General features: G+C 45.7%; 1 protein-coding gene across 29 annotated transcripts in view; it reads right to left on the reverse strand.

Annotated features, from left to right (window-relative positions):
• Nucleotides 1-24,104, reverse strand: part of Camk2g (calcium/calmodulin dependent protein kinase II gamma) — a 60,108-nt gene that overhangs the window by 28,957 nt on the left and 7,047 nt on the right. For 26 of the 29 annotated variants that reach the window (XM_074079200.1, XM_074079192.1, XM_074079204.1 and 23 more), the window contains exons 3-10: nt 15,994-16,053; nt 8,022-8,076; nt 7,084-7,149; nt 3,909-3,981; nt 3,653-3,755; nt 3,140-3,223; nt 2,598-2,692; nt 1,799-1,921 (exon numbers count right to left, since the gene is read on the reverse strand). In XM_074079200.1, coding sequence (XP_073935301.1) covers nt 1,799-1,921; nt 2,598-2,692; nt 3,140-3,223; nt 3,653-3,755; nt 3,909-3,981; nt 7,084-7,149; nt 8,022-8,076; nt 15,994-16,053 — 659 coding nt within the window. The remainder of the gene's footprint in view (nt 1-1,798; nt 1,922-2,597; nt 2,693-3,139; nt 3,224-3,652; nt 3,756-3,908; nt 3,982-7,083; nt 7,150-8,021; nt 8,077-15,993; nt 16,054-24,104) is intronic. The other 3 variants (XM_074079203.1, XM_074079202.1, XM_074079199.1) reach the window with 1 other exon arrangement.

A 24,104-nucleotide genomic window follows, 5' to 3' on the forward strand; every position in this document is an offset into this window, starting at 1 on the left:
AAGTTCTCATTCTCTGGCCCTTTTGCTGACTTCTTTAACTCTCCCTGTCCTTAAATGCAGGTGTTTAGTAGCTATCCCTTCTCCTTCTGAAAAACACAAGCTCACAGTAAGAATTTGATTAGCACAGAATCAAAACTCAAAACCTAGCAATACCCGCTGACCCCTTTCTCTCCTTCACTCCCCAAATCCAATTAGTCACTAAATCTTTCAGATTCTATGTCCTAAATATCTCTTGAATTTTCCACTTACCACTTTCCCAACTCTACTATTAGCTAAGATTTAATCTAGTCTTGCTTAGACAGCTTCCTGAGCTCTCTGCCTCCAGCTTCTCTCATCAATTTCATTTTCTACACAGCTTTCAAAGTGATCTTTCCTAAATGCAAATTTCAGACTCTCTTTAAAACTCTTAAATGGCTCTCCATGCTTTTGGAATAAAATCCTAACTTGTTAGGCAGAAACTTGTATGTCATGGAATCTTTTTGGCCTCATTCTCTTACATTCCTATAGTCACAGTCTCATCGACAACCAAACTACTTAACATTCCTTACACTTGACAATTTCCCATGGCCTCTCTCCATGGCCCATGCTAACCTCTGTCTACAGAGTAACATCTTAGGGAGCTCTTAGTCATCTGCCAAGAATCAGGACAGAGGTCACCTTCTCCAAGCAGCCTCTGGTGACCCCAACACCCGCCAGGGACAGCAGGAACTCCTGCAGTCATTCTAACGAATACTTGTCACATTGTAGCATGATTGTCTGTTTGAGGGTCTGTCTTGCTATATCTTTGGAACAGAGCCCATGCTTCATTTCTCTTTGTATCTTGAGCATCTGCCTGGTACCAATACTGAATTGGCATTCAAGGGCTGGCAGAGTGGCTCAAGTGGTAGAGAGCCTGCCTAGCAAGCATGAAGCCCTGAGTTCAAACCCCAGTACCACCAAAAAACAAAAACAAGTTGGGTGTCAGCGGTTCATGCCTGTAATCCTAGCTACTCAGAAGGCAGCAATCAGGAGAATCACGGTTCAAAGCCAGCCTACACAAATAGTTTGAGAGACCCTATCTTGGAAAAAACTCATCACAAAAAAAGGGCTAGTGGAGTGGCTCAAAGTATAGGCCTTGAGTTCAAACCCCAGTACTGCAAAACAAAAACAACACAAAGAGGCATTCAATAAACACAAAATAGACAAATAAACAAATGCACCATGGTTGCCAAGATGCCTAACTATACCATACTGTTTCTTTGTCTGAAAGTAGATATTTGATTGAATTATGTATGAAAACATAGTATATCAAACCACACAGATAGTCTAGTGAGCTTTCTTGGGGATTCAGCACAGAAGCTTTATGACTAGCTTCAGAGGCTAGTCATAAAGGCTAGTCAGAGGCTCAGAGGCCTCTTTTGTTTATTTACTGAGTTCTGGTCACAGTTCCATTAGAGTTTATTGAGACTTGAGAACTGGGTATGCCCTAGGCTTGGGAATTCACCTTGGGTTCTACCAATTGCTTTCTATTATCAACTACTTAGAGTCTGCCAGGGTCAATCTAAACCCTCGTTCAGGAACAGATCTAAATCATAGCCTCACAAGAGCAAATGGGGGAGAAACGAGTAAAAGTCTCTGTTAGTCCTTTCTGCTCCCTGAGTCCCCACATGACTTTTATTGACTTTGGGCCCCATTCAGACCTCCTGTTAGGTCCTTGCTTAGGGACCAAAATGATTCTCTGCTGTTAAAAAGGAGTGTAAAGGGAGTGCATGGAGGGCTGCCACCCCTAATCTGCAAGACCTGGGAAAAAGACACTTACACAGACCCATGGGTGCTTGAGAGCCTGGTCAGCAGTGATACGCTTTGCTGGATTTATGGTCAGCATCTGGTTGATCAAGTTCTTGGCTTCTGGAGTCACTGTGTCCCATTCTGGTGATGGGAACTGAGGAGCAGGAACAGAGGGGAGGAGGGATATGTGATTTATAAGCCTCAGATCCTGAAATGTAGAGTGCTTTTGTCCCAACTCCTACAACTGGGATACTCTGTGGTGCCCAAAGTTGCCCTACTGAGTTGGAAAAATCCTGGGAATATCCCAGAATGTGTGTCAATTTAAAGACTGGGGAAGAAAAGAACAATCATGGTTAAAAGGCCAGAATTTCAAATCAGACCAGGAAGGGAACTCCAACACTCTCTGCTTCAACTCCATCTCTCTAATAAAGAGAAAACAGGCTTGATAATGCATTCAAGGTCCCACTGTAGTGGAGGGAGCCTCCAGACTTCTCCCTGTGTGATGCAGCACACCAGATGGTTTCGCCATTCTTTGCAAATAAAAATCAGAGGGCTTCAGGGGGTTCCTTAACTTTTTAGATACCAAAATGTCCCCCAAAGAGAGAAAGAAAGAAAGAAAGAAAGAAAAATAAATAAATAAAAGGTTGCTCCCTGCACACAGGGTGGCAAGATTGAGTCCTGTATGCCCATCCCTGGGTCCTCAAAGTCTCTTGACACCCCTTGTATCATGGGACACAGTAAACACACCACCTCCCTTGGACAGAACCTGAGGGTCAGGAAATCTGTCCTTCCTAAGGTGCTTGCTCAGCTCTCAGAAAACACATCCTTACATCATAGGCTCCAGCTTTGATCTGCTGATACAGCTTGTGCTGATCCTCATCCCAGAAGGGAGGGTAGCCCACCAGGAGGATATACAGGATGACCCCTATGAGACAGAACACACGGTCACTGGAGTCAGTCACCTACTTCCTGAGGTACCAAGAAAGGCCATGCAGGGCTCAGAGCCACCCAGAAAGGCAAGGGTCAGACCAGAGTTAGAACTGGATGCCAGCTGATAATGCTGTGCCACTAGCCCCCCTGCTGTGCCTCACTCCTCATGTCACCAAGTCATGTCAGAGATTTTTATAAGCATAATCTATCCTCTAAGGCGTGGGCAAATCCCTCTCCAAGAAGGATGCAACGTAATCCAGGAAGTTACTTGGGAAGGACGGTATCATAGGAACAGCCCTCCCAGGGGACGAGTGCGAACACCATGATTTCACATACACCAGGCATTGTGGGACCCATAAGGAATAGCAATTCCTCTTTGTCGCCATCACCAGAAGCCAAGAACCCTTAACATAAAAAAGCTAAGAGCATGGAATGGGCTTACCGCAGGCCCAGATATCCACAGGTTTTCCATAGGGATCTTTCCTCAAGACCTCAGGGGACAAATAACCTGGGGTGCCAGCAAACCCTGTAGCAGAAGAGAAGGTAGAGGCACACTGAACCCACTTTCTCTCTCAGTAAGCTTACATCCACAATTTCCTCCAAAGCCCTTCCATTCCTGCTGCTTTTGCTTCGTAAGTTCCCAGAACACAGGCTGTAAGAGATGACAGGCTAGGCTTCTTATAGTGCCTGGAATCTAAATCACAGGGCAAGTCCATGTGCCTACCAGGAACTTCAACGCCTCCCCAGAGACAGCAAGAATGCAGCCCTGACAGCTAGACTCGCTGCACTGAGTCATGAAGGGCCAGGACAGATCGCTGCACATTTCCACCTTCCTCCACTTTCCAAGAAGGCCAGGACCATTAAAAGTCTGGCTTCTAGTTCTGAAAGAGGAAGGTAGACCAGGAAGAGGAGGAAGGGCGGAGGCTACATTCTGGGAAGACAGGGTCACTCTTACCAAACCAAGCCTGCTGCTCTCCCTGCACTTCAATGGCGAGGCCAAAATCAGCCAGCTTGACTGCAGCACCCTTGCATTTACTCGCCAGCAGCAAGTTCTCAGGCTGCAGAAGGAACAGGGAGAACCTTGTGAAGCACCCATCCTACAGTCCAAAGGGAGCCCAATTTGGGCTGCCATAGTACCATTACCTGGCACCAGGTGGCGCCAATGTATCACAAGTAGGAGACAAAGGAGAAGAGGACTGGGTAGTTAGTACCTTCAAGTCCCGGTGGACAATGTCATGCTGATGGATGTGATTAACACTCTCCAAAATCTGATGTATACAATGGCTGAAAAGGCGAGAGAAGAAATGTCAGTGCAGGTTAGACCACTTCATCTAAGACAGCATGCTGTTGACCGAAAGCTCCTAACAATGGGTCACAGGTTCAGAGAATAAATGAACAATAAGCTAGAACCTTAGGCCTTGGACCTCATCTAGCTCAACCTATTTTGTTTTTATTTTATTTTTCAAGTGGTATTTTATTTTTAATTACAAATAACTGTGTCTATTTATGGGGGAAATGTGATGCTTTCATACATGTATATATATATATATATGTATATGTATATATTTATAGTGGGCTAATTAAATCAGGCTAATTAGCATATCCATCACCTCAAATATTTATCATTTCTTCTGGGTGAGAACATTTAAAATCCTCTTTTGGCTACTTTAAAATACATTATTACTAACTATTGTCACCTGCTGTGCAATAGAATACAAAACTTACTCCTCCAGTGTGATACTCTGCACCAACATAGCTCCTTTCCCCCACTCCACCCCCATTTCAGCCCCTGGTAACCACCATTCTATTCTACCTCTATGAGAACATCTTTTTTTACATTCCACATACAAGTGAGATCATGCAGTATCTGTCTTTCTGTGCCTGGCTTATTTCACTTAACATAATGCCCTTCAGGTTCATCCATGTTGTAAATGACAAAATTTCCAGGGTTTGTTTGTTTTGTTTTGTTTTTCTGATGATAGATACTTAGGTTATTTCCGTATCTTGGTTATGGTGAATAATGCTGCAATGAATGTGGGAATGCAGGTATCTCCTCAACATACCGACTGCAATTCCTTTGATATTTACTCAGTAGTGGGATTTCTGGATCTATATGATAAGTCTATTTTTAGTTACTGTTTTCAAAAAGTGGCTGTACTAATTTACAATACCAACAGTGTATAAGAATTCCCTTTCTCCACATCCTTACCAACGTTTTTTTTACAGAATAGGAAACTGAAACCCAGATAGACTAAGTGATTTTTCCAGGGTCACTAACTAAAGGGCAGAGGAGAGACAGAACACAGGTCTACCATACAGCTTTACTGTAAAGGTCCAACACAACAAGTCTGTTGAGATTGGAGGCACCCCAGACTTCTAACAAAGGTGAGGCCACACTACCCCTTCTTTCTTTCTCTTTCCTCATAGAGTAACTTTTTCTTGGAGAAGAAGCTTGTGCCAGCAACTTAAGAGAGCACCAACATTGATTTGACGATGAGTGCACTCCTTTGTTTATTGAGACATTTACTGAGTGACTCTAAGGTGTTGTGCTTGGTACCACACTATATATAAAGCTGAACAAGACTCTGAAGTTTATCATCTACTAGGGGAGATAAAATAAGCACAAACATTCTTTTCAGAAACACTATACTTAAGGGATTCTAAGCAGGGCACCTGAGGAGCATTTCCATGATTTTGCATAGAAAAACCCAGAGTCACCTACCTCTACTAATTGTGTGTGTGTGTGTGACTGGGGTTTGACTTCAGGGCTTCGTGCTTGCAAAACAGGCACTCTACCCTTGAGCAGGGTCCACCTTGCAAACTCTCCTGCCAGCCCTGCAGTCACACCCCTGGCAGGAACTCTGAGCAGTCTAGAGCAGAGGTTTTCAACTGGAGGTGAGTTTGCCCCCCAACCCCAGGGGACATTTGGCAATGTCTAGAGACATTTCTGACAGTCACAAGTTGGTGAGGTGAGAGGATGTTTCTGGCATCTACTGGCAAGGGATGTTTCCAAGTGTATCATGCACGGAAGAGGCCTTCACAACAAAAAAATTATCTGACCTAAAGGTCAGTAGCACTGAGGATGAGGAAGCCTGGCCTAGAGAATAGACTGCCCAGTCATCAGGTCCCACCAGGTACGCTGAGCAGGTCCCCAGAGTATCCAGGCTTGCTGGGCTGTGTGGTTTGGACTTTTGATTCCTTTCTCTAATATCTGGTGCTGAGGCTCCTACAAAAGTCAAAGGGTCTTACTGGGCCCTTAGTAGCTAAGGCTTGGGGCCCACCGGATAGAGTCCAAAAGTGGGCCAAAGGGACTTTAAGATTGAGCTGCAGAGGCAACTCTCCACAGAAATGTATAATTAGAACAGAGCCCAGCTAGCAGGGAGAGCCTTCTGGCCAAAAATGGCAAAAGTGCGAAGTGTCCCAGCAGAGCCAGGCCAAGCCCACTGGTACAATCTCCCTCCTCTCCACCCCACCCCCTACCTCCCTGAGTTATCAACGCCTCCCCCCGCCCCCATAGCCTGGTCCTCCCCTACTGGCACTGGAATTCATCTCCCCACTTGAGAATTCTTCCTGAGCCTGAAGCATCTGAAGTTGATCAGCAGACATTGGCTGCTCAGGGTTGAGAAATTCATGAGGAAGCTGCATTCCCCCACTCTCCAGAGGCGGCCTGAGCCACCACATAAATCAGATAAGCTGCAGGCAGGATGGTAACCAGGTTGTAAGGACTGTCACCCTCAGAGAGAAGTGAGATTGGGGAGGAGGAAGAGGGGACAGAGCCAAGGTGGGAAATGCAGGCCAAACAAGCACCTGAGAGCTGTGGTGGGGGTGGAATTCTGCTGTGTCACATGAAGACGCCAGCAGGGTTTTCATGGAGAGCTGTGAGCTAAGCATGGGCCTGGGGAACAGTCCCCTAGTCTGAGGAGCCCCATGTTGAAGCTGGCCATGGTAGTTAAGGGACAGGGTGACAGAGGCCAAAGGCTCTCAAGGAAGCTCCCCAGTTTCATACTCCTTCAGATATTATGCTTTCTCCATCTCTGATTACCCCAAGACCTCAGCTCAGTGGCTTGTACATACTAGGATTTGTCAGAAGAAAAAAAGATGTAGAGAGGGCCCTTGTGACAGTAGTGCAAAGAAAAGGTATTTCTGGGGTAATAGGGTAAAGAAGTCCTGGAAAAGGCTTTGAAAGAAAATGACTTGGGGGTGTTGAATTTTTAACTTCTAACATTGCCCACAGAATGCAGCCCTAGTTCAGATCACAGAATCTTGTTCTCTGATCTTCTCCAAAGACTATTTGAATAGATACAACACAGGCCCCCTAAAGTGGCCAAGACTTATTTCAATCCTAAACTCTAGAGTTGCACTAAAACAACGGAGCCTTCATCTCACCTGGCATCTGCTTCACTATAGTACTCTCTGGCCACAATGTCTTCAAATAGCTCACCGCCGGTAACACTGCAACCAAAAGAAGAAATGGTCAAATTAGGCAAGGGTCACTTGGCCAACCCCAGCATCCAACAGTAACAGAGTCTCATTGTAAAACAGCTTTTAGAAAAATCCCAACTCCAAGTTCCATTTATCTGAGAGTTCAATTACATAGGGCTTCTCCTTGGGATATCATGGACTCTCCTTTCTTTCCAGACATTTTTTTTCCATAACCTACAGATTAGTTAACCCTGAGGCAGTAATGAAGATACAGTGACCTAAGAGAAAATATCCAATCTACCCCAAAAGTCTTAGCTTTGTCTGAAGCCAATATGAACAACTAACACATAGCTGTCCAAGAAGGACAGACCTACTACAAAAGTTGAAGAATAATGAGACCAAGGACACAGAAACCCAACCCTGACAATACTGGAGAAGAGTTTCCAGGAGGTAAAGAGCCACTTTCAAGATAATAAAGCACAACAGAAGTGGAAGAGAGACCAAATGGAGCCCAGTATCACAACCAATAAAAGCTACTCTTAACTTCCCAGAATTTTTAAGGTCATGCAAAGAACTGTATTTTATTTCTCCAGTAAGGACAACACACCAAGAAACAAGAAAACAAACATCTGTGCAAGATACACTGCAGAACAGAAATGCAAGAACAACACCATCGTGGGGTTCAAGTTCTGAAGAGAGTGAGTGAGCAATGAAACCCCTGGGGGACTTCAGGCTGGCAACCTGGCCCATTCCCAGAGGAAGTTCATAATCAAGTTCTTTCCCTCAGACAAAGGAGAGGGACCCTTGGCAGAGGCTGAAGACCCAGTTTAGCCTTTTCCCAAGACTTCATCTTGAGCCAGCTGGAGGAAAAGGCCCCCACCCCCTCAGAAAGTGGCACTTACAGGTCAAACACGAGGTAGTGAAACCCTTCTTCAGAAATACTGTCATGGAGGCGCACTGTAAGAGAGGAGATGGGGACAGAGATTAACAGAGAGAAAACTCAGAAATTCTATTCTCCTCCTTAGCAACCCCACCCTGGTTCCATCCTGTCAGCATCACTGGGCTCCCTTCCGAAGGAGCTGCAGAGAAAGTGGCAACATGCCCAGTACCCCCAAGCCAACATTACACAGCCACAGCAAAAGATCAGTACTCAGATCCTACCTCTGACTGAGGCAAAAAAAAACCAGAAGCTTCATGGCTAAGAAGGCAAGATAGATAAAAGCAGGAGACTAGCCACTAGAGGCTAGTCCCAGGAAAAGTAGTCCTGGGACATATCACATGGTGGTATAACAGACTGAGAAATACCTAGCAATGCTGATGGCAGGGGATGGAAAAATGACAAGATGGTAAAGCCTGGGAGCTCATTCAGAGGAGCAAATGGGAACAGCAGAATGAAGGGGAGTGGAAGAAGGTGGAAAGCAGAGCCTAGCAGGAAGGCCAGTGAAGCATGAAAGTGGATGGTGAACACAGGAGGTCACATATACATTCAGGCAACAACGACAATAATCACTTATCAACTGCTTACTGTTATGCCAGCCTCATATTGGGTTCTTGGCATACACTACTCATTCCATAACCATTTACTGAGCACTACTGTGTGCTTGACCCTGGGCTAGGTGGTATATTTACAAGAGACAGACATGGTTCCTGCCTTCAACGAGTATTACACCTCCCTAAGATGAATGCTATTTTCACTTTACAGAAGAAGACAATGAAGGCTCAAAGATTCAAAGTCTCTTGCTAAAGGCCAAAAGAGCTACAAAGTGGTGGGTCAAGATGTGGACTGAGGCCTCTCTGATTTCAAAAGCTGGTTCACTCCACAGTACCCTACAAGAAATGGGGAGCAGCCCACAAAATAAGTAGCAAACAATAGACCCCAGGAAAGACTACTCACAAATGTACCTACAACAGCACCACTAATGGGTCCAAGAGGGCAGTGCGTGGAGAAGATTAGGGCAATTCACCAAGTGCAAGGAAAGGCTGGCAAGCAGAATCCCTTCCCAATTCTACCTTCAAAGCTCTTGGGCAAAAGACCAACCTAATGTCTTCTGAGGTCTCCTCTTCAAGCTTCTGCCCACAAAGCCACTTCTGGGTTAAATGCCATCCCCTGAGCATCACTCTAATACAAACAGGACTTGCTTTGGCTGCCTGTCCCCAATGTTCCTGTCCCTCCCCTAACCTGAACTCTTCTGATGGAGGACCTGTGTTCCAAAAGACTCCCTCTGTTTGACCTTTGCTCTAGTCCTCAGCACCTCCCAGAGTACTTCAGGAATGGCCTGACATCAAACCAACGATGAAGTGCTTAGATACAAAGAAGTCACGGTGTCTTTTCCTTGATGGGCCCAGACTTCTCCCATCCCTAGTGCCAGAGCATCTCCTAAGAGCTGAGGTGCTTCCCTATATCCCTGTCACACTGAAGAACCAAGATCAATCAGAACACAAAATACAAGATCCAGATGCCAGGAGGCAGTGAACCATTACTACAGTCCCCTTGCTCTCCTCACTTGACAAATGAGGACTTAGGTCTAACAGGGCTAGATCCAGGGCCTAATGACTCCCTAACACATCCACATCATCTTACCTACCTGATTTGATTTATCTGGCTTTTCAACCCTACATGCTTCCCTAGGCCTGCAGGTAACAGGGGAGGGCTTTCAGGACAGAAGGAAGAAGCTATAGCCAGACCCCTGCTACCTTCCCACCCACTTCAGCCAGCATGCTCAACCTGCTCTATCCCCAAATACCCACCACCTCCACCAACTCCCTCCTCACTTTGTACCTCATGCTGAGTCTTCCTGTGGCTGCTCCCTTGCTTCCAAAAGAACTTTCCATTTAATTAAAAATTTGCTATTAAAAAGCATTAAAGTATGTAATACAAATACTCCCCTGGAAATCAGCTGTCCCAGAAGCCAAAGACCAGCTTCATTAGGGAGCTGACTAACAGCAGCAGGATGCTAAGCTGACAGGACAGCAAGCAGGATGCTAACAACCACTCCCAGAAGATCCCCAGTGGCCCACCTTGCCAAGGCGTGGCCTGGAGCCCTGCCTCACCTAGATACCCCTTACACCCCCAGGCCTGAGAATAGGGCCAGAGGTGCAGGCACCCAGGCCTTTCCCCAGACACAGAGTCACTGGCGTTTGTCCTTCTCCAGGAAGGTCACATACGGAGCCCAGGTGGGAAGGAACTAGCAGAAGAGCAGCAGAGGAAAGACTAACCCTTCCAGACCACCCAATGTGGATGGCTCTGAGGCATGCCCAGATCAAGGCACCCAATACACCATAATGGTGAGGGGTAAGGAGAGAGAATGATCTGAGCAAGACTGCTAGCTTTTTCTAATTCATAAAGAAAATTAACAGGGAACTGGGAACAAGAGGAGAAATCTGATCATGCCATTCTAAGCACCAACCAGCAGATAATCAGTAACCAAATAATCAAAATTATATGAGCTATTTCTTTATGACAAGCATTGCGCCACATGTTTTAGATGCATTATTTTATTGGGCCCTTGCATTATGATGACCCAATATGAAGGCAATGGAAACTGAGGCTCCAAAATAAACCAGCCCAAAATCACTAAGTGGTAGAACTAGAAGAGAAACTGACATCAAGATCCTTTTTATTACAGAATGACTGGGGAATCACTTTGTCTATTCTTTTAAGTACAAGAGTTCCAATTTGTCCACCAGCCCTGGCCACTCGTCTTGGCTCAAAAACGTGCATTAGGCAGCTGCCCTGAAGCAGGCACCATTGTACATATAGCTATAAAGAGAAGGAGCCTTGTCTGCCACCACGAAGTTTCCAGGCAAAGGGGGAAGCCAGGCTTTACACAGCAATTACACAAATATGTTACTAAGCACAGCTGTATCAAGAGCTGTGAGGTAGAAGTAAAGGGTGCTATGGATAGGTGGAATAAAATAATCTGACACCCAGCCCATTGTACAGTAATGACAGGGCATGAAGCCAGGGAAGGTGTAAAGACAGGAAGATCTGGGAAAAGGAATACAAGGCACTATTATACTTCAGTGATAAGCCTAATTACTAACTCTTTTTCTTTTGGCAGTACTGGGGTTTGAACTCAGGGCTTTGCACTTGCTAGGCAGGCACTCTACTTCTTGAGTGAAGCCTCCAGCCCTTTTTGCTCTAGTTTTTAGAGACAGGGGCTCACTTTTTGCACAAACCATAATTCCTCCTATTTTAAGCTTCTCCTTGTTTCTGGGACAACAGTCACACCTCACCATGCCCACCCTTTTTCCTGTTGAGATGGGATTTCAAACTTTTTTGCCCCAACTGGCCTGGAACCACAATCCACCCCTTTCAGCTTTCTACATAGCTTGGGATAGCAGGTATGTACCACCACACCAGCTTAGTTGAAATGGGGTCTCGTGAACTTTTTGCCTGGGCTAGCCTCAAATCATGATCCTCCCACAAGCCCAGCCTCCCAACAGTTAGGACTACAGGCACTTGGATCCTAATTATTATTCTTTAAAATCAGTGGAAGGAAGGACATGCCAAAACACCTAAATACCTTTCCTTGATATTTCACACCTTTGAGGATTGAGAAACCCACAACAAGCCAGGCGCCCATGGCTCAAGCCTGCAATCCTAGCTACTCAGGAGGCAGAGATCAGCAGGATCGTGGTTCAAAGCCAGTCCAGGTAAATAGTTCTGGGAGACCCTATCTCAAAAAACCCTTCACAAAAACAAGGCTGGTGGAGTGGCTCAAGGTGAAGGCCCCAGTACATTAAAAAAAACAAAACAACAAAAAAAAAACCCCACGACCCGAATGATTATTTCCAATTCTTCAAGAACTACTTAACGAAGTAGATGAAAAAGAAAAACAAAACTACCCAACAGGATTGAATGCATAGCTCAAGTGGTAAAGTGCTTGCTTAGCATGTGCAAGACCCTAGGTTCAATCCCCAGTACTACCAAAAAAAAAAAAAACCCTACACAACAATTTGCCCTTTAGTTAACAGATTTCTCCAAAAAAAAAACACAGAACACTGAAAAAAATATCACTGTTAAGATACATCTGCAGCAATAATAAGTGTGAAGGAGGCCTGTTGCCTAGGAATTTGTAGGGGACTGAGCCTGCTCCCCAAGGGAGTTGTGGCAGGACTCTCCACCCAGGGGCAGGATTTAAGAGAAGTTCAATCATGAGTCAATGTTTCTATCTTCTTTGCAATTGTTTTTGCTAATACTTACTGTCAGCTGAATGGGCCCTGGGCCCAAGGTAAATGGCAGCCTGGCTTGAATAATTCATGAACTGAGTTCAGGCTAGGGGTCTGGGAGTTGGAATCTCTATTTTCATCATCTCTATTTCCTAGCCTTTGTTGCTTGCTGAACCTTCTCACAGCTCTATGAAGAGGCCCAGTTGACAAAACAGAGGCAGGCACACAAGGGCTAAATAACTTTCTAGAGGTCACAACTTCTAACCAGAAACTCCCAAATTCAATCCCAGTGAACATGACTCCAAAGTCACAAACCTAGGCCTCTCCACACAGAGACCTTTAACATCATCTGGAGACTGTGAGGGGTGAGGAATCTCAGCCCCTCCCCCAGACTGATTGAATCAAGATCTGAATTTTGACCCGATCCCTGGCTGATTCATAAGCACATAAAAGTTTGAGAAGTGCTGCTTAAACCACAACATTAGACTGTGATCGAAACTGCTGGGGCAGCTCAGCACAAAGGAAGACAAAGTCTATTCATTAGAGGAATTCAGAGCAGAGAGCAAGCAGATCACAGGTAGAACGTACTCCATTCAGACTTCAGACTGTCAGCACTACACAGCTCCTCTGCTCAACTCCCCATGGCTGGCCACTCTCTCACGGCTGTCTGAGTCTATCAGCATGCCTTACACCCAACAGACATTGTTTGTTTAATTTTAATTATTATACTTTTTTTTCTTTTTGGTGGTACTGGAGTTTGAAGTCAGAGCCTCGGGCTTGATAGGCAGGTGCTCTACCACTTGAGCTATGCCCCCATCCTTTTTGCTTTAGGTTATTTTTCAAATAGGGTTTCACATTTTTCCCTGGGGCTGGATTCAGACCAAGATTCTCCTCTCTTAGCTGGGATCACAGGCACATGCTACCACACCTGCCATTAGATTGATATACAGTCTCACTAACTTTTTGCCTAGGCTGGTCCTGAACCCTTGATCCTCCCAGTCGCTGCCTTTCAAGTAGCTGGGATTACAGGCGTGACCCACAGCACCTGGCTTTTATACTTTATTTTTTTAGAGCAGTTTTGGGTTCACAGCAAAATTGACCAGAAGGTATGGAATTCTTATATACCCCCATCGCATATATACAACCTCTCCCACTATCCCATATCAGTGTGGTACATTTGTTACAATCAATGGACCTATATGGACACATCATTATCCAAAGTCCATGGTTTACATTAGGGTTTACTCTTCCAACAGGATCTTAACTCTGCACAGAACAGCAGTTAGGGGAAAAACTGGGGGTGCTTGGTCCCTTGCACCAAATACCCATTCTGAAATCAAAAGACTCCAAATATGACAGCAGCCAGAATTTAATGATCTACTCTGTGCTCTCAGCTCAGAGTGTACCACTTTTGAGCTAGTTTGCTTGTCTCCCTTTGGGATGATGGAGTTTAAAAGGCCAGAACAAAAAGGGTCACATCTTTGAAGGATGCAGCAGTGAGAGAGAGAGGAAGAACAGTGAATTAAAGGTACAAAACCACCTCCTCTCCTGCCACAAGGCCTGCCTCCCAGACTTATAGTTCATGTCCAGGAGTCCAATGCCCATCAGAAGTAGGACAGCCCAGCCAAAACACCCAGAGCACAGTCCTGAGTTACTGATCCCTCTCTGCCTGCCCTTGACCTTGGAATTAGTCCTCAAACCAGTATCCCTCAGGATCCATGAGCGGTCATGGGACGGAAGCACAGTTCTAGGCAATCCAATGTTGACAAAGTGACTGTACTATACCTGCTGTTCTTGGGTCTCGCTGCCTGCCTAATAGTACAGACACCTAGGATACATAGTTCTTCCCTCTGTCTTTATTCTGAACCGGGGGAGAGGTGGGTAGGAAAGGCCTAGCAAAACACCTATAGCCTAAGAGGTAAAAAAAGTATATACTTAATTCTAGAAATATATAAAAAAGAAGACTAGGACTTTTTAACACAAGCATTCCACTTTTGTTCTTCCTGTTCATTTTTCAATTGTCATTCTTATGCCCTCACCATTCCATGGTCAATTTTACCCATGTCACAGATGATGCAGAAGTGGGTCTGCCTGCTGTACCATCAAGCCCTACCCCTTTGTTCTCCTTCCCATAGACAGCAAGTTATCAATGCTGCATAAGTTAGCCACAAGAAGCACAAAGGAAAGGAAGTTATTGTCCTTGGACCGTGAGACCCAGGACTGAGATACTAAAATGCCTCTGAGTTGGTGGGCAGCTTTAGAGCTAAGCCTTCTGATTCAAAAAGCCAGGAAACAGAATATTTTCCAAAATGCAAAATCTCTTTCTTAAATATTGGCAAATAATAAAAATATTTTTGTATCACTGAGCCAGCCACACAAAACATGCCTGAATTTGTGACTATGGTTCTAGCTATTTCTCTGTTGGCCCTCTCTTACCCCAGTCAACATACTGGTCCCTACCGTGAGGGTTTCAGGTGAAGGTCTAACCTCAGAGACCACCTGGAGCTCCAGCAGCTCTAAGGCCAGGACGTGTCAGCTGAGGTGCTTGGCACCATGTGGAGCCAAGCTATGCCAACCTGCTTCAGGTGTAATCCAAGCTGCTGATTGTGATCTACAAAGCCCTGCAAGGCTGGAGTTCTGGTTACCTCAGAGCTGCTCCTCTCCCTGTGGGCTATAGTACGACCTCAGCTCTTTCACCTAAGAGCTCACATTGAGCCTTCTGAGATGTGGGGAGCCAGAGGCTGGGTAGCTTTGGATGCAGCATCAAGCTTCAGCAAGTTGCCTCATAGCCCTGACCACCAACAGAGCAGAGCAGGAGACCTCTAGGGCACTGTGGGAGCCCTGATATTTAGGCCATGCCTGAGGACCACAGAACACGTGTTGTCTTTTGTGATGACTCAGGGCTTTCAAGAAAACCTAGGAGATGCTCCCTGTTCTGCCTCGAGTCAACACTGGGGTTTCTGCTTAGACAATGCAGCCAGCCCAGTTTCTGTCCCTTCTGTAAGGAGCACCAAATCCGAGCCAATGCTTTTGGCAAAGACTATTTCAACTGAACAATTTAAAACTGAGCCAGAGTGGGTTGTGGCAGGCAAACCTCCTTAGGCTTTAGAGAAACCAACAATGTGCTCTTGTCCCCCCAGTAAGGGAGGAGCAGGGAGAAATTCTCTCAATTTTTTTCTCCTTCCCTATCCAAGCAGCTTCTGCCATCCCTTCCACAGAGAAGCCAGGTGGGCGGGCAGCTTGCTTTCCTGGCTCTGGGGAACACAAACGGAAGCACCATGGAAACTCCCAGAGTGTGCAGGACACTGCAACAGGGACAAAACTCTTTCAGGTCCAGAAATAAAATCCTGAGCTTTTCATGAGGGTTATGGATGGCCCCTGGTGAGGGACACTGGCACGTCAGTAGCCCGGAACCTCACAAACTGAGGGCCCTGGATGTCAGCCCAAAGACGAAAAGAGAAAGGCAGAGAGGGACTCTGAAACCTGTTCAAACGCCTAAGATGGCACCACAGCAATGGAGGTACTCAGGTCTCTAAACAAGAAAGCCCTGGAATTCTGAGACACAACTGCTATCCTGCTCAGGCAACATAAGACACCAGGTAAAGGCTCAAGGACAGAGGTAACTCCACACACAAAAGCAGCTAATCTCTGTTGTCTCTGCCTGCCACAAAATACCCACAGAATACTCTGCAGGACACTTACCAATATTTGGATGCTTCAGAAGTCGGCATATCCGGGCCTCACGTTCAAGTTTCTGGTGATCTAAAAGCAAACAAAAGAAAACAACCATCCATTCTATTTGTGGTCACATGGTTCCTCATATTCCTTTATTTCTTAGACATTAACTATGCACTTTCATCCATTTGTTAAATTAATACAGCAAGTCACAGCAATCCCAGAGACAGTTATTATGACCACCTTTTCCAGATGAGGAACTGACTTGAGAGGTTAAATACCTCAAGCCAGTGAGTGGCAGACCAGAATTTGAATACAGGTCTTTAGCTAAACCTCTGTTGCTCTTTCCTTTATAATAGAGCTTTTCTTGGTGTAGAGAGTTCCTTTCTCGTTAGAAGTACTAACACAGTAGGCCCCCTTATGTGAGGGGGATACATTCCAAGATACACATTGGATGCCTGAAACTGCAGACAGTACCAAACCTTATATAAAAGCACTGTGACGCTGTGACAGTCGATCAATCTAAAAATCAAGAAGGCCACTAAGTGACTAATAGGTAGGTGCTTAGACAGCATGGATACGCTGGGCAAAGGGATGATTAATGTTCTGGGTGGGACAAAGCAGGTTAACGAGAAATTTCACGGCAAAGCATCAACGGCTCATGCCTATAATCCTAGCTACTCAGAAGGCAGAGATCAGGAGGATCGCTGAAAACAATCCAAGCAGATAGTTTGCAAGATCCCATCTCAAGAAATACCCAACATTAAAAACAGGCTGGCAGAGTAGCTCAGATGGTAGAGTGCCTGCCTAGCAAGTGTGAAGCCCTGAGTTCAAACCCCTGTGCTGCCAAAACAAAAGAAGAAATTTCATCATACTACTCAGATGGCATGCAATTTCAAACTTATAAATAATTTATTAATTGCTTATTTCTAGAATTTCCAGAAATTTGGATTGTGGTTGACCAAAGATAACTGAAACTATGGAAAGCAAAATGGAGTTTAAAGGGGGATTAGTGTAATAACTAGGTTGTATCAAGCTTATTTTGACCAGACTCTGTGCTAGGAGCTCTACATAGGTTCCCTATGCAGCCTTCATGGAAATCCTGAAGCTAATGCTGCTGATGATGAAAATCTCGATGATTCTTGCCACTGGTGGCTCACACCTACAATCTTACCTACTCAGGAGACAGAGATTAGGAGGATCATGGTTTGAAGTCAGTCTGAGAAAACAGTTTGTGAGACCCCATCTCAAAAATACCAACAAAAAGGGCTGGTAGAGTGGCTCAAGTGGTAGAGCACCTGCCCAGCAGACCTAAGGCCCTAAGTTCAAACCCCAGTACCCGCCCCAACCCCAAAAAAGATCTTGACAATTAAGATAATGATTGACTGGAGGCATGGCTCAAGCAGTAGAGCGCCTGCCTAGTAAGTGTGAAGCTGAATTCAAACCCCAATGCTGCCAAAATAAATAAGTAAACTGAAAAAGAAGATAATGATGATTTAAAATAATATCTATTAATGTATAACAAAAAACTGAATAATTGGCTGGGGATATAGCTCAGTGGTTTAGTGTTTGCCTTGCATGCATGAGGTCCTGAGTTCAATCCCCAGTACCACAAAAAAAAAACAACCAAAAACTGAATAATAACAATAATGACAGCTAGCATCTACTGAGGGTTGACTTTTATAGCAGACAAACATTGTCTTTATAACAACTCTAGGAGTTTTGACACTGCTATGATACTTTATAGAAAGAGAAACCAGGACAAAAATCCTGCCTCTCCCCAGGATCCTCCTGGTCACCCACTGCTGTGATTTCTGACTTTTTCCCACTCCAGCCCTGGGTTTATTCTTTTGAGGAAATGACCAGACTCTGTGAGTCCTCAGATCCAAGTAAGCTGCATAATTTCTTCCACAGGAAGGCAGGGCTCCAGGAAGTGAAGAGAATGCTCAGAACAAGAACAACCAGAAGTCTCCCCACTCTGCCTCTGTCTCTGCCTGCTGGAATCTTGCCAAAGTCACATCTTCATAAAGACTTCTCTACTCCTCTTGGCAGACTATGACTTCTCCTTCCTCTGACCATCACACTGCACTTCTTACATCATATATTACAACAGTTATCTTTTGGTCACAAGTTCTTCAAAGTGGGGGCTGCTTTCTAAGTAGTACTTCCTAGAGTCCTTTCTATAAACAGGACTTAACAATAACAACAGGAGCAGTAAGAACTATCACTTAGTAAGCATTTACTACATGTCAGGCGGAAGTAAGGATTATCACAGTTCATCCTTACAAAAACTCTGTGAAGTAGGGAGCTGAGGAAACTTGAGGCTTAAAAAGATAAAATGCAAATTAAGACCACACTAAGATTCTACCTCACCCCTGTTAGAATAGCCATCATTAGCAACACCACCAACAACAGGTATTGGTGAGGATGCGGGGGAAAAAGGAACCCTTTTATACTGCTGGTGGGAATGTAAACTAGTACAACCACTCTGGAAAAATATTTGGAGGCTCCTTAAAAATCTAAACATTGATCTACCATATGATCCAGCAATACCACTCTTGGGGATATACCCAAAAGAATGCGACTCAGGTTATTCCAGAGGCACCTGCACACCCATGTTTATTGCAGCACTATTCACAATAGCCAAGTTATGGAAACGGCCAAGATGCCCCACCACTGACGAATGGATTAAGAAAAATGTGGTATTTATACACAATGGAATTTTATGCAGCCATGAAGAATTATTAAATGTTATCATTCACAGGTAAATGGATGGAATTGGAGAACATCATTCTGAGTGAGGTCAGCCTGGCCTAAAAGACCAAAAATCGTATGTTCTCCCTCATATGTGGACATTAGATCAAGGGCAAACACAACAAGGGGATTGGACTTTGATAACATGATAAAGCGACAGCACACAAGGAAGGTATGAGGATAGGTAAGACACCCAAAAAACTAGATAGCATTTGTTGCCCTCAATGCAGACAAACTAAAGCAGATACTTTAAAGCAACTGAGACCAATAGGAGAAGGGGACCAGGAACTAGAGAAAAGGTTAGTTCGAGAATTAACTTAGAAGGTAACACACATGTACAGGAAATCAATGCGAGTCAACTCCCTGTATAGCTATCCTTATCTCAACTAGCAAAAACCCTTGGTCCTTCCTATTATTGCTTATACTCTTTCTTCAGCAAAATTAGAGATAAGGGAGCAGGGGTGAGGGAAGGAGGTAAGGGGGAGGGGAAGGGGGGAGAAATGACCCAAACATTGTACGCATGAATAAAAAATTAAAAAAAAAAAAGATAAAGCAACCTTCCCAAAATAACACAGATAAGAAGTGGGTGCCGGTGCTTGAGACCTAAGGGCCTCTTTTTCCAACACTATGCTATAATGACCAAATAAAGAAAAGCAAGAATATCAAGTAAAGACTCTAGGTTTGGGGGAACAGAATCCAGTGCAACACAACTCCCTAGGCTAAGCAATTTCTGTCTCTCTTGGTAGGGGTTTCTCCCTACCCTGCCTGTACCCTAAACAGCAAAGAGGCTCTGTAAAGCTTCCTATGACCCTCACAATGATCCCATCCATTTTACAGATGATGAAACTGAGGCCTAGGGAAGTTAAATAACTTGTCAAAGGCTTAACAGCAGGAAATGAATAGAACTGGAATTCCAACCTTGGCCTGTCAGTCGAAGATAATGTAAGCATTACAGACTAAACAATTCATATTGTTTTACCAACTACCCCCAGTTTTATTCTAAGCTTTCATTCTAGCAATAGCTACACTTTGTGGAAGGAGATGGGGACAGACAGATGTTAGTTCCTGTTGCCCAGCTAATCCATCCCAACTGCCCAAAGATCTGGGTCAAGCCTTCTCATCCTCAGGTTCAGCATGATCACTGACCAGGAGGCAGCCAGGAGAACCTCAGGTAACTCCCAACTTCCACAATGCCTGGTATGTCTTGGTCTCAGACAGAGAGGGATGTGGCCAGGGACCTCTGCAACCTGAGGCACTCAAGGAAGCAGCAAAAGCCCTGCTTGGTGGCAGGAGGGGAGAGGTTTGCTTTTTGTAGATCTGGCCATATGCCAGAGCAACCTCACCTTCCTCCCAGTCCTGGACTTGATACAAGATAGCAGCCCCCAAGCTACAGATCCACTGGCCATCTCTGACCACTCACCTCACCACCATTGACCCACAGCTCTTAAGCTTGGTTTCCTGGGCAGGTGTGGGAGAACAACATCTTGCAATGTGGATGTGGCAGCTGAGGGGAAGACCCAGAAGATTAATTTTTATCTCCTCTCTTAAGTTTCTTACTGGCTAATGGTTACAGCCCCACAACAGCAGCAGCTCTAAAAATAAAGAAGGGTGCTCTGGCTTTACCAGTGACTCAGAGTGGAGACTGGAGACACAGATTCAGCTCCCAGCTCCTCAAAGGAGCTGCTCAAGGTCCAAAGGGTTCATGTCAGCCACTTAGTTCAACCCTAACTCCAAGGAGCCAAGCCTCACTGTCTGGGTAAGGCCCTATCTTCTTTGAACCCCAGGGCTTCACCTTGGTCCTTCTCAGATTCTAAGGCATGGAGTTCAGCAATTAACACTCAGTTTTGGAGTCAGACAGCCCTGGACTGAGTCTAGCCCTGCCATACCCTGCAAGTTACTAAACACACCTGAGTCTCATTCATTTCTTAAAAAGTACTTATTGTAGCCTACCACATGGCAGGCATTGTTCTAGATTCTGGGAAACAGCAGTGAATGAGCCAGACAAAAACCCCTGTCCTCATGGAGCTCACATTCTAGTGAGGCAGGGGAAAGGGGAGACAAACAGACAATAAGAAACTCAATGGCCAAGTGCTAGTGGCTCACACTTGTAATCCTAGCTACTCAGGAGGCTATCTCAAAAAAACCCATCACAAAAAAGGGCTGGTGGAGTGACTCAAGGTGTAAGCCTTGAGTTCAAACCCCAGTATTGCCAAAAAAAAAAAAAAGAAAGAAAGAAAGAAACTCAATGATATGTTAGATGTCACAACAAGCACTACACTGAAAGGGGAAGAAAAAAGTGTAAGTTTAAATGGGGTAGTTGGGGAAAGCCTCAGAAGCAGGTGACATTTGTTCAGGACTCAAAAGAGGCAAATAAGCCAGATACATATCTTGGGAAGAAGTTTCTTACTTCTAAAATGGAGACAGCAATGCCTGTGTTTTAAGTGTGGATATGTGAATATTTAGCATAGTATCTGGCATATAGCGAGAGCATTTCCAAGGGCCCAGTGATAAAAAGGGCAAAGTCTCCTGGGCTAGTCATGTGGCCATAGCTACCGTCAGACACAATAAGAGAGCAGGACCCACTTTCCCTCTGCTTGGGCAGATGCAGGATCTGAAATACACCAACTGAGCCCTCTGATCTGCTTTGGGGGCTTCTTATGAGGTCCTTCATCACCATTCTGAGGTGAGGCCTGCCTATGTCTACAGCCTGCAAGTAAAGGCAAGCAAGCCCTGTCGTTCCTCAGAGAGAGGACGGTCCCAGGAGTACTGCTGCTTATGGGATCCCTCCTCTTCCTCAGCCTCACTGGCAGTGGCGTCCTGCCATACTGAAGCTCTCTGCTCAATGAGCCATGCGGTTTCTGCCTACCACACTCTCCCAGTCTTCTTATACCACACACACACCAGCCACTACCCCAGCCTCTCCAGCTGTCATGTCCATCTCTTTACCCCACACCTCCTTGTCCTGTAATCACCTCCAGGGCTGCACTATGGTAGGGAAAAAGGGAGTGCTCTACCCCAGCAGGAACAAATAATGATCTATAAAGTATCTTTCCCAAGTACAAGGACATCCTGGCTGAATATAACATCTCCAACCCCAAAAGGGGCAAGGCTACTGAGCTGGCCTGGTCCATACTTGGTGGGAATGGGCCCTGGCTCAGCACCTTAAGGCATCAGCAGGCACTCCTGCCACACAGGCAGCCTCTTCCCTTGAGACACTCCTCCTCCTAGTGACCAGTAGAGAGCAACTTGGACCTTCCCAGGCTGACTCCCCTCCTACTTACCTTTCTATGGGCTCCTCCCCACCCCCTCCCACAGCCCAGCCCCCCTTTTCCTGTTTGACAACAGCCACTTCCCGCTTTGCACAGGGCCACTTCCTGCCTGCTTGTGTGCTACTGCCATGGAGACCCACCCTGCCGGCCTTCAGCCCAGCTCCAACCACAGCCCTTTGCAAGGTTTTCCCCCTGAAGAGCAGAGGTGGCAACAGGAGCAGAAAGCAGAAGCAGCCTTATTAGGGACCTCTACCAGCCTTCTAGGCTCTGCTTGGGCCCTTTCCCAACAGCCTGCCCAGGGTAGAGCCAGGCCCAGGGAAACAAGGATCCCTGGGCCACCTTCTGCACAAGAGTTTCAAGTCTTAGTCTAGGACACTTCCATTTCACAGGTAGGGCAGCAAGGACTGACCAGTTGCAACAAAGGAGGCAGAAAAGAGGAAGCAGATAGTAAAACAATAGCATACAGCAACAGCTCACAGAGCTCTACAACCACCTCTCTCCTCCAGCCCTAAGAGAGAACCCTATTCCAAATGCACTTCCCTTCCCCTCCTCAAGATGGGGGGGACAGAGAGGGATGGCCACTGATTGATTCCCCAAGGACCTGCTGGGGACTTGCCCACTGATTTAGTGATAATTCTCTAAAACCACAAATGCCAGCACTAGCTTCAAATACAAATTCTGCTGCCTCCTAAACACAACACACTGTAAGGAGGAAAGGATACTGAACTTAGAAACTCAAGCTTGCTAAGCAAGGGCTCCACCACTTGAGCTATACTCCCAGCACTTTTTGCTTCAGTTATTTTTTGAAAGGGCTGACTTGGACTGTGAGCCTCCTATTTGTACCTCCTGCTTAGCTGGAGTGACAGATTTGTGCCACAATATCCAGCTTATTGGTTGAGATGGGCTCTTGCTAACTTTTTTACTTGGACTGGCTTTGAATGGCTATTCTCCCAATCTCCATCTTCCAAGTAGATGGAATTATAGGCATGAATCACTGCACCTAGCCACGTTTTCCTTTTCAAAGGGTATCTTGAAGGTCTATGTCTGTGAACCCAACACAGATCCTGAGAAGCTTACAGCAGTCCCATGCATTTCAGAAACTTGATGAGGGGTGGACTCATCTTGCTGCCCCCCTCTTTTTATGGTACTAGGGTTTGAACTCAAGGCCTACACCTTCAGCTACTCTGCCAGCCCTTTTTTATGATGGGTTTTTTAAAGATAGAGTCTCATGAACTATTTGAACCACAATCCTCCTGATCTCTGCCTCCTGAGTAGTTAGGATTACAGGCATGAGCCACTAGTGCCTAGCTTGCTGCCCTCTTGAGTGCCCCCACCTTCTTCCCAAATAGCAGAAGCCCCATCTGGCCTCCTTGGGCATCACTTTAAGGAACAGAAATAAGGGCAGCACAGGGATTTGGTGTCTCCCTTCCCCAGCTGCTTATAAACAGCCTCAGGCCTTGGGCACTGACCAGTAGGAATCTCAAGGCTCAATCCCATTGACCTCCCCCTGACACTGTGACACTACATCCTTTCTTCTTCAAACCTCATTCCAAAGGTGCAAAGATCCTTCAATTAAAAGCAAAGTCTGTCCACTACATAAGAGCAGGGACCATGGCTTCTAATTCCTTCACACTCATATATCTAGGGACTATCCAAGAGCTATGAACACAGGGGAACTCGGTCAGAAATGTGCCCATCTGAATCCTCAGGGCTCTATCCCTTAACCTACTATATTCTTATGCCTTTCAATCCCAACTTAAGCAATTCCAATAAGGCAACACAAGGCCTCAGTCCCACTGTGGCCTTTGGATCTCAAGACAAGGGAAGCTCCACCTAAGGAGGCAAAGACAAGAGGTGCCAAGATATGCCCTACAGTTCAAGCTCCAAACCAGCTTTGATGGAAAAAAATCCCCATGGGGTCACTAACAAGCCCCAAGAAGGCAAGGCTCTGCCTGTGGACACTCTGGCCACTTCAAAGGGCCAGCACAGGGTCAGCTACTGAGTCCTCCATGCCCCCGGCAGGGCTTCTGGTGCCCGTAGCCTTTGCCCACTGTTTTGGTGACATTTCCTTCATGGTAACCAGCCCCAAGTAAAACATCCCAGGAAGCAGCCCCT

This window comes from Castor canadensis, chromosome 7, assembly GCF_047511655.1.
Source record: "Castor canadensis chromosome 7, mCasCan1.hap1v2, whole genome shotgun sequence".
In the NCBI taxonomy this organism is placed as follows: Eukaryota; Metazoa; Chordata; class Mammalia; order Rodentia; family Castoridae; genus Castor; species Castor canadensis.